The 9864-nt window shown below is 39.3% G+C and overlaps 1 protein-coding gene across 1 annotated transcript in view; it reads right to left on the bottom strand.

Annotated features, from left to right (window-relative positions):
* Nucleotides 1–41: 41 nt before the first annotated feature.
* LOC138962669 (USP6 N-terminal-like protein) overlaps nt 42–9864 on the bottom strand; it is a 49169-nt gene continuing 39346 nt past the window's right edge. The window contains exon 14 of the mRNA XM_070334576.1: nt 42–9859. Within this exon, the coding sequence (XP_070190677.1) occupies nt 8784–9859 (1076 nt within the window). The 3' untranslated portion in view covers nt 42–8783. The remainder of the gene's footprint in view (nt 9860–9864) is intronic.

Genomic DNA, 9864 nt, shown 5'->3' with positions numbered 1-9864 from the left:
ACACACACACACACACACACAGTACCTTGAATGCGATCATCTTCAGTACACATATTTTTAATTCTGGTTTGACAATTGGCTGAACAGTGAAACTGTTATGACCTTACAATTACTATTTAAATCTAATGAACACAAAGTCTTTAAAAAATGATTGAAATGCAATTGACATGAACAAAATCTCCAATTCTTTATAATATAGGATAGCAATGCCACAAGGTCTTGAATTAAAAGTTAACATTTCCGTGCATAGTCTATTCTCAACAACAGCAGACAAGAAGACAGACAACATATTCAGGCTATAACTGCTGTAATTCAAACTCGCATGTACTGTAGGAATTGTAAAATTAAGAATACAATCACAGAAAACAGTAGTGCTTCACTTCTGTGAATTATCGAACAGTACAACTTACAAAGTTAATAAACACATAGGGAAACAAAATTCTGCAAACAAAAGAGTAGCATTATGACTAACACAAAACCAATCTACTGTCTCCAAAGACCTGTTCCTTATTTAACTATCAATTTAGGTTCCTAAATAGAAACAAATAAAGTTGATCAAGCGTGCATGCATCTTGTATACATTGTATGCAGAAATCAAACTCTAGCACAAACACAAACAAATGTATACATTACTACTGATCTTAACCTCTTACTGTACTATAGGTAAATACTATCTTGGGGAAAACAGATAAAAGATTGTTAAGAAAGTTGCTTCATCACATTCGAAAGGACTGGATGCCACAAAGATTCCATTTACAGACATGTGTACATGTCTCCATTTTTCCACCAAAAGAGTTCGAGCACACACAAAACAACAACACTGAATCAGAAAAGAAGTTGTGTTCATTCAACACATTCTCAAAACGACATGTCATGCAATCCTGACACATCTTCCCCTCTTATTTTCAAGGATAAAACAGAACAGAAGACTGCAGAAACTCATAAGACCTAATACGCACACATGCATGCATGCACACATCAGCCAGACATGCATGCAAACACATACACATTCAAGGTTTTAAAATCAAAAGGATCTGAATTCAACTGTCTGAATTCAACTGTACTTTCAAATTTGCTTTTTTAACAGAATGTGAGCAACTCTAAAAGATAGAGAACCAAAACAGTATAAAGCAGGATTAGAACAAATTGAAAGGTGTAACTGAAACAAAATGTTGGCACATTTGAAGATACCACAGACTTGAGTCAACAAAATAATAAAAGATAAATAATATCAGTCGCATTAATTATTTTTGGCCATTTATGATGAAAACTGTCATGAGCATGCCAAACCACCTTCACACCGCAACATTTCACACACACATGCGCGCGCACACACACACACACTTTGACACAAAGCAAATAATAGCAAAGAATAATAAAACAAGAACTGCCTACTTTGATGTTTGTGGAAGCGGCTGATTATTCAAAGCTGAAGTCGGTAACTTTCTTTCTTTCTTTCTTTATTTGGTGTTTAACGTCGTTTTCAACCACGAAGGTTATATCGCGACGGGGAAAGGGGGGAGATGGGATAGAGCCACTTGTCAATTGTTTCTTGTTCACAAAAGCACTAATCAAAAATTTGCTCCAGGGGCTTGCAACGTAGTACAATATATGACCTTACTGGGAGAATGCAAGTTTCCAGTACAAAGGACTTAACATTTCTTACATACTGCTTGACTAAAATTGACTATATTCTATACAAGAAACACTTAACAAGGGTAAAAGAAGAAACAGAATCCGTTAGTCGCCTCTTACGACATGCTGGGGAGCATCGGGTAAATTCTTTCTCGTCCCAACCAATATGGGACTCCCCCTAACCCGCGTTTTTTTTTGTTAGAAGTGAAAGTTGCAAAGTATGCAATTAGACTGAGAGCTCACATCAATGCTCTTTTCTAGTGACTAGTGTGCCCTTTTTCTTTCAAACGCTAGGTTGGTAAATAATTAATGTTACTCTTCAGCCTTAACAATAACTTTTAAGTCATTTACTTAAACAACTACTGATGCTAAAACCAACCCCAAAATACAAATGTCCATACTCTCCCCAATACTCCTGGCTAGAGAGTTTAGAGTTGTACGTGTATAAGCAATCAGAAAAGTTTGAAAATGTTTTACTCAAACTTCATCCAAAATAGACCAAAAGCCTCTAAAAGCTTGCAAACAAAAAGACAATTGGAATCCCCAAAATTAAAAGAAGAAAATATACTAAAAACAATACAAAGAATCTATTACTTGCACGTCTTTTTATTCATAAGAAGGGGGACACTATATTCAGTCATGTTTCTCCCCCAAATCCCACGTCCAAAACAACACGCAAGCACAGATGAAAACCTTACAACGCTTTAACTGCTGCATTGCTATAATCTGTGTCAAAATTGGTGAACTTCTCTGACAAACGATGCAGGCTGTAAGTCAAGCAAAGATACCAGGAGACAGGAGTGTAAAAAAAGCATAATAAGGTGCAGAAATCTAACACAAGTACAACACTGCGCATTTATTTTTAACATCCTCAATAAAATTAGAGATGAAAAAAAACCGACCAAAAGAAGGGAAAACAGAAGGATTCAGAGAAACGCACACAGCTTTGCTAAGCTTAAAATTCTATTCCTTTTGCTGAAGTTGTATGGTCTAACCAGCAATACACACTGACTGCACAAATTCATGACAACACCAACTCTGGGCAAGAATTTTTCACCACTGTACAATCATATTGAACAAAAAAACAATGCCTGTTAAACCACGGCACAGGAAATATTCCAGACAATACTATGTGCATATTATGTACATTCTGGTGCATTTTGACATAAATAAAACAGAGACACAAATACACCTGTGGCAATCGCAGAATGAATACAAAGTACAGGCAGCCAGTTTTCTGGTGTACACGGCAGTGCTCAAATCTCTAAAACAATGCTTCTCCTTGCTAATCATTTTAGTTGATCATATAAATCGTGCATTTCTAAAACTGCAGATATCAGATTTTTGGATTTACATTAAAATTAATGACTTCTTTGTACAGTCACAGGAGAAAATGTTGACCAGATAGACGTCTGCTAACGTCATGATATTCAGCATAAAAATTAGAGTGTTTTTTTTTACTGCAGATATAGATTATCAGAAAATTAAAACATCTGCATGATCAATGTTTTCTCCTACACGTATACAAACACCTCAAAGGTTCACTGTCATGTTCTATTGCAAGCATTTTGCAGTAACAGCAACAGAGATTTCATCTTGAACCGACAGTTCTTGGTTCAACAAAAAATCTGAAACGATCTCAAGATCAAAATTTCTTCCTGACTCCATGGTCAAAACAAGAAACAATGATCAACAAATGTCCTTCGCATCTCCCTGGACTGAATCAGGTTTCATAAGAACTGTACCAGAAACACAGCTTCAGCTTTCAACTTTTAAAGGCACAGTGCAGCTCACAGCCTTCGTTTTGCGTTTTTGTTGCAGCTGAGTACATTTACAGTTCAAAAATCCTCCTATGGTACTAGTAAAACAAACCCAAAACTACCCAACGACGACATCTGGGAAGCTCGACAGTTTCTTGTTCACGCGAGTGCATAAATTAACCTAGTTATTACGTGGTGTTTGGTCGGAGTTCGATTCAACTGAGTGATTCCGGCCTCTATTTTGTTTTACACAAACTCATGATGATGTCTGACATAGTTTGCTAGTGACGTGTCTTTTTGTGCATGATGTGGTGATCTACCTGATCTAAATTTAGATCCAAAAATAGGTCAAGACCAGCCGGGTCCGAGTACGAAATTAATTCGTACAAAAATCGCACTTCTTGACTCTTTGGGTGCAAGTCAATGAAACTTGGTAGTTCTTCTAACGGATAGCTGCCTGAGGTATGACTAAAAGCCCCAGGGGCTCCGTGCACCTGGATTTGACAAGTTCAGTACCTTTAAATTTTCAATGAATGTGTACAGCAACAGAGATTTCACATTGAACAGTTAGACGGTTCATGGTTCAACAAAAAATATGAAAAGATCTCAAGATCAAAGTTTCTTGCACAGCTACTATTTTACTCTAAGAATCCAAATTTGACACTGACAGAACTAGACAAGCGAGAAGCACTGTAAAGCATAACAACACTTTTTACAACCATGTGTAAATTCTGGACTGTTGACCATATTTATACATATTTTGGTGCTTTTGCCTGAATAGCAAACATCTGTAAAAAATAATCTATACAGACTTGCACAAAACTGCACTTGTACACTGTACATTATGTACACAAAACATAAATCTGACACTTGCATAATAAAATCAGGTTTCAACAAAAGTATATACAGTTCATTTCGCTTTCATTCAGTAATCAAGTGTAACTATAATATATTCACAACGGAAATAAATGTGTCAAGACTCTTCCTCATCATACGTTTTCTATGAAAGTAAGAAACACTGCAGATGTGCTTCATCAATGGTGTAAATGAACTGAGTATTTCAAAGTGGAAGTGCGTACACAGATTATTATAAAAGTGTAAAAACAGCACTGCACAACATTACAATGCAAGATTAACATCTAGATGAATACATGTCAATCCCGCTCCAGAGTTGTGTTTTTAACAATATGAAACAACATGAACTCCTCAAACAGCTTAGCGATACATGAGCAAGAGTTCTACAAAATGACACACACTGAACAAAAACAAAAATAATGAAAAGAGAGAATTAAAGCAGCCAGTTTTATATGTATTTTCTTGTTAAGGAAAGAAGAGATACTCATAACCAACATTAGAAAAAAACAGAAGCTTTCATTATCAAGGTTTTGTGTTGAAACTTGTCAAAAGGTTTTGGCAGAAAGAAGACAAAACAGAATGAAGAGATTGAAAGAGCATTGAATTAAGAAGAACTACACACAAACGCAAATAAAATCAGCATTACTACCTGTTTGAGTAATTGGCTGTTTTATCATAGTTAGCTTCACAAAACTGAAAAGGTAAATAAGATATAAGTCGATAGAAGTTGTGAGACTTTGCATGACATGCTACAGTAACAAATCAATTCTGAAGACTTATAACAAGCTAACAAGAATTAAGGTAAAAGCAGCATTATCAAGAACACTTATATAAGTACTGACTATGTGCAAATTTTGCAGTGAATGGCAGTGCATGCATTTATGTTTCAATACAGCCAGAGAAGAAAAAAAAGCTTTAACCAGTGGTTCACAGACTTTGTTGAAGATAGCACAGTTAAAATAATTTCTGACTGATACAACCATTACATAACCCTACACAGCAACTTACATGCATACAAAAAAGCTTCATAAGAAATGGTGAACAGTATTTCTACCCTTTCTCGTGTTCTCTCATACACCATTAAAATACATGTCCTTAAAAATGAATCCCTGAAGTATCTTTTAGTGAGATTGCACCGGTATGGGAGAGGTTGGTAGCAGTTTCTGCAAAACAACAAAATGCAAACTGATGAATGGCGCATTTGCTTTTTAATTGAAACAAAATTGTATGGATTCTCTCTGATAAAATAGAATATTAATTCTACATGAGACTTGATGTACTATGATGTATTTCATTATAAAAAATTTTTTTTTTTTTTAGGTCTTGCTATGTCTGCCATAATCATACATACAAACAAATACAATACATATACAATGTAAGAATACAGAAAAAACGGAAATGTTACCATCTATTCCAAGCGCATTATATCATTTGCTTGTTTTCTACACACTTATGTATTATAAAAATGCAATCATGCATGAGGAGTGTGAATAAACATTTCACCCAAAATTCTACCTTCAGCATATCTTCATTTTCTAGACTATACAGAATATTGATAGATCTATCAATCTTATTTACTAGCCTCAATATCAAACGGATGAACAGACACTCAGTGACTCACCAGAACAAAGGAGCATCTTTGTTCTGACTTTTTTTCTCCTCAAGAAATACAAATCTGTCCTGATGGAAAGAGTGAATGCCTTTCTTTGTTTCTTTCTTTATTTGGTGTTTAACGTCGTTTTCAACCACGAAGGGTTATATCGCGACGGGGAAAGGGGGAAGATGGGATAGAGCCACTTGTCCATTGTTTCTTGTTCACAAAAGCACTAATCAAAAATTTGCTCCAGGGGCTTGCAACGTAGTACAATATATTACCTTACTGGGAGAATGCAAGTTTCCAGTACAAAGGACTTAACATTTCTTACATACTGCTTGACTAAAATCTTTACAAAAATTGACTATATGCTATACAAGAAACACTTAACAAGGGTAAAAGGAGAAACAGAATCCGTTAGTCGCCTCTTACGACATGCTGGGGAGCATCGGGTAAATTCTTTCTCGTCCCAACCAATATGGGACTCCCCCTAGCCCGCGGGGGGTAGTGAATGCCTGATGTTAGGAGTGTATGTAGAGGCATGAAAATGACTTCACCAGATCACAATAGTTTTGGTTTTCGTTTGTCAAGAGTTAAACAAGACACAAGCTTGATGAATCATGTGCAGAGAAACAATGAATAAAGTTCACAACCGATTCCTACCATTCATACATCGTGTAGTGCTGCCTATACAATGTATGTCATACAAAAACCTGGACAGTAAAACAACTTAAACAAAGAGAGAAAATTATACATGTATACATGTGCATAATAAACACCTTTGATGAATCAGTGCCTGGTTTACCTTGGTAATAGTACTAATACAGTTGAGTCTGCAAGGCCAACCATTTCAGAGAAAAAGTCTTTGAACGGAGGAGTCGGCGTCAAATGGTGTATGGGGACCTGGTAGCTCAGTTGGTAGAGCACTGGACTTGTAATCGGCTGGTCGCAGGTTCGAATTCGGGCTGGGACGGACACGGGTCAACTTTATGTGCAGACCCAGAAGCTATGTCCCACCCCCCTGTCACCACCATGGCACGTTAAAGACCTTGGTCATCCTGCCATAAGTGCAGGTGGCTGAATACACGCAGACACCTGGGTAGCACGACTCTGTTGCTGCTAGCTTTCCACTGGGAGGAAGCGACCCGAATTTCGCAGCGATGGGACAATAATGTAATGAAAATGAAAAATAAATGAAAAGGGAAAATGACTAAGGGAAGAAAAATGGTTGACAAGACAAGACAAGGGCTGAAAAAAGTCAAGGTTACCCACTAAACCAACACCTGTGATAGTGGACTTTTACTCTTCAAACCCACTCCGTTTTAGGAGATAACTCTTAGTCTTAATGAAGATGACGATTCTGAATTAATTAATAGCATGGGGATATTGGTAATACCATGCTATAAATATTAATAGTTGAAATATATTTCCACACAGGTAGTGAAATGCAAAGCTTGTGGAGACACACTCTCACATATCATTTCCACGTGCATCTTAAAAAAACAGGCACGCATAACATGACAATTTAACTCTTTCAAATGTAGTTATGTAATGTTGTCGTGAACATCACAAATTAATTGTTTAAATTGCTCCTTCAACAAATCAGTCTCCATGTTAATAAGATAATGTACTAATAATATTCAAATTGTATGCATGCTGTTGGTTTTATTAAAAAAAATAGTTATACAGGTGTGTTTAGCTCCATAATGGTTGTGGTGCCGATAAGGTTACATGTGATGGCGATTGATCATTTTTCATTTTCAGTTTTTGAATGATGAACACATTCAACTTGTAAAAGTCTGTTTAAAAGATACACATAATTCAACTACATTACACACTGACTAGGGGAAAAGGCCTACTACCACCCTGTGCATATTTTCTTTCAATGAATAACACATTTTATTTTCAAAACAAAACAACTGATCTATACATGTATCGACTTTAAAACAGTGCATTTTTTATTTTTATTTTTTCTAGGGGGAAGGGAGCAGTGACATAAGTGGGTGGTTTTGTTTTTTTTATCCACAAATGATTTCTGCACAGCTGTAAATTACAACAGCTGGGTCACTGCATTGCTAAACGCTAAACGCTACAGTCACTGTATACACACTGAGTCTATCTGTTGTAAAATGTGTTCATTTGCCATGGATGCATGGTGGCGCAGAAATGACACTGGACTTGCTTAGTTCACTTGAGATGACTCTCACAAACAGGGGAAATGCAAAATGTCAGCAACACTGGAAATACAGAGAGAGCCTGTAACAGCTGTCAATGCTAGTCTCGTTCAGCGAAGCTCACCACACGACTAACTGAACAGCAAACCCACACATACAAAATCATCAGCACGCAAACACTTGCAAGTCTCTCTTCTGTTTCAAAAACAGCTCACCCTGCGTGAATTGTCATACCTTCTGTACCACCCCTCCCCCATCCAAACCCCTAAACAAAAAAAGAAGATGAAGCAAGGACCATGCTGTGTTTGACACACAGTGGCATAATCACATTAATGTACTGGGCAGTTATATGAGGGAACATTTTTGAAAAATATGTGAATTTTGCGTACATGGGCATGTAGCACAAGTCATAAGCAATCAATGTTCTTCCGACGTTTCAAGATGTGTACAGTCTCCTGTAGAGCAACTGTCTGTTCCAAGCAACAGCAAAGCCTATCCACACACACACAGCCACAAACTCTCATTGGTAAGATAACTTGCGGGACTACACTGCTTGCGTTGGCGTGGTTTTACATTCAACCAGCGTTTATCCAACACAATGCTGTTACATGTACAACGATCTCTCATTGTGTTTATGGTAAATATCCACGATATAATAACACCGTGTTGACCCAACGCAATGCTGTCTCACTTAAGATGATCCCTCAATGTGTCGGTATGGTTTACACCCACGATATATCACCGTGTTGACCCAACGCAACGCTGTCACATGTGGGATGATCGCTCGACTTGGCGAGTAAAGACAGTCCTGGTGTGCGTTGTGGTAGCACTGGCCACTTGGTGCGTGAGGTGTCGCTGCACTGTGACCCCATTCTGCTGCTCGACCTCGCTCGACTCTGCCGAGTCGAAAAAGCGAGCTTGCTGGATATCGTTCTCAGTCCTTGTGGTTTTCATGCGCGACATGAGGTGGCCGTTGTGGCCGTTTTCCACCAAGTACTCCGACTCCAACGTGGAAGTTCTGCCGTCCGCAAATCCGTCAGACTTACTGATGGGGATGGGGGTGTTAACGATGACGGACGGGGGGTCGTCGTACGAACCGTTTACGTTGTCGTAGTCTGAGTTGACCGAGGCAGGGGACCGTGCGCCTGGCTCCATCTCCATCATCTCGTCAGCCCTCTCTTGGTGAAACGTGGAGGATGCCGTCAGAGGGGTGGGGGTGATCATGCCGCCCGGCGTAGGGGTGGTGGGGGTCGTTACCTCGGCTCCGTTCATGTCGTTGAGATCGTCAGGAAAGCCGGGCATGCCGCCGTAGGTCAAGGTCATGCTGCCCATTTCTGAGGTATCAGCGAAGGAAGTGCGCGAGCTTGGTATAGAGCCGCGCGAGTGGTCGGCCAGGGAGAGGCGAGAGTTGGCGGCCGTGTCGTAATACGACGACCCGTCAATGGAGTATTCGGACAACCTGCTGGACTGTATGGACCGATTGTCCCCTCCTCCCCCTCGACTTCGCGACAACTCGGGTGTGCCCAGATTGTTCATGTTCTTCTTGCGCAGGTAGGCAGCTTTCCCCCCGCGAGGGTTGCGTCGGAAGTGCTCGTCGATGGACTCGTTGGTGCGCTTGCCAATCAGCTGCTCAATGCTGGGCTGAATGTCAAGGCCGAAGGGCAGCGTGGGGTTCTCGTTGGTCTTGGTGCGAGGCGGCACATCCATCTTGCCTTTGCGTAGCTCCTCCTGACACACCTGTAGTTGCTCGATGACGATGTCGTCCTCGTAGAGAAAGTCCTTCTCTAGTGACTCCTGAAGAAACTTGGACAGCTCTTCCATTCCCATCTTCAGCATGCGGCCTGCA

The sequence above is a fragment of the Littorina saxatilis genome, linkage group LG3, assembly GCF_037325665.1.
Source record: "Littorina saxatilis isolate snail1 linkage group LG3, US_GU_Lsax_2.0, whole genome shotgun sequence".
NCBI classification, from domain to species: Eukaryota; Metazoa; Mollusca; class Gastropoda; order Littorinimorpha; family Littorinidae; genus Littorina; species Littorina saxatilis.
Note: the sequence above shows the minus strand (reverse complement) of the source record. Positions and strands in the feature narration are given on the sequence as shown.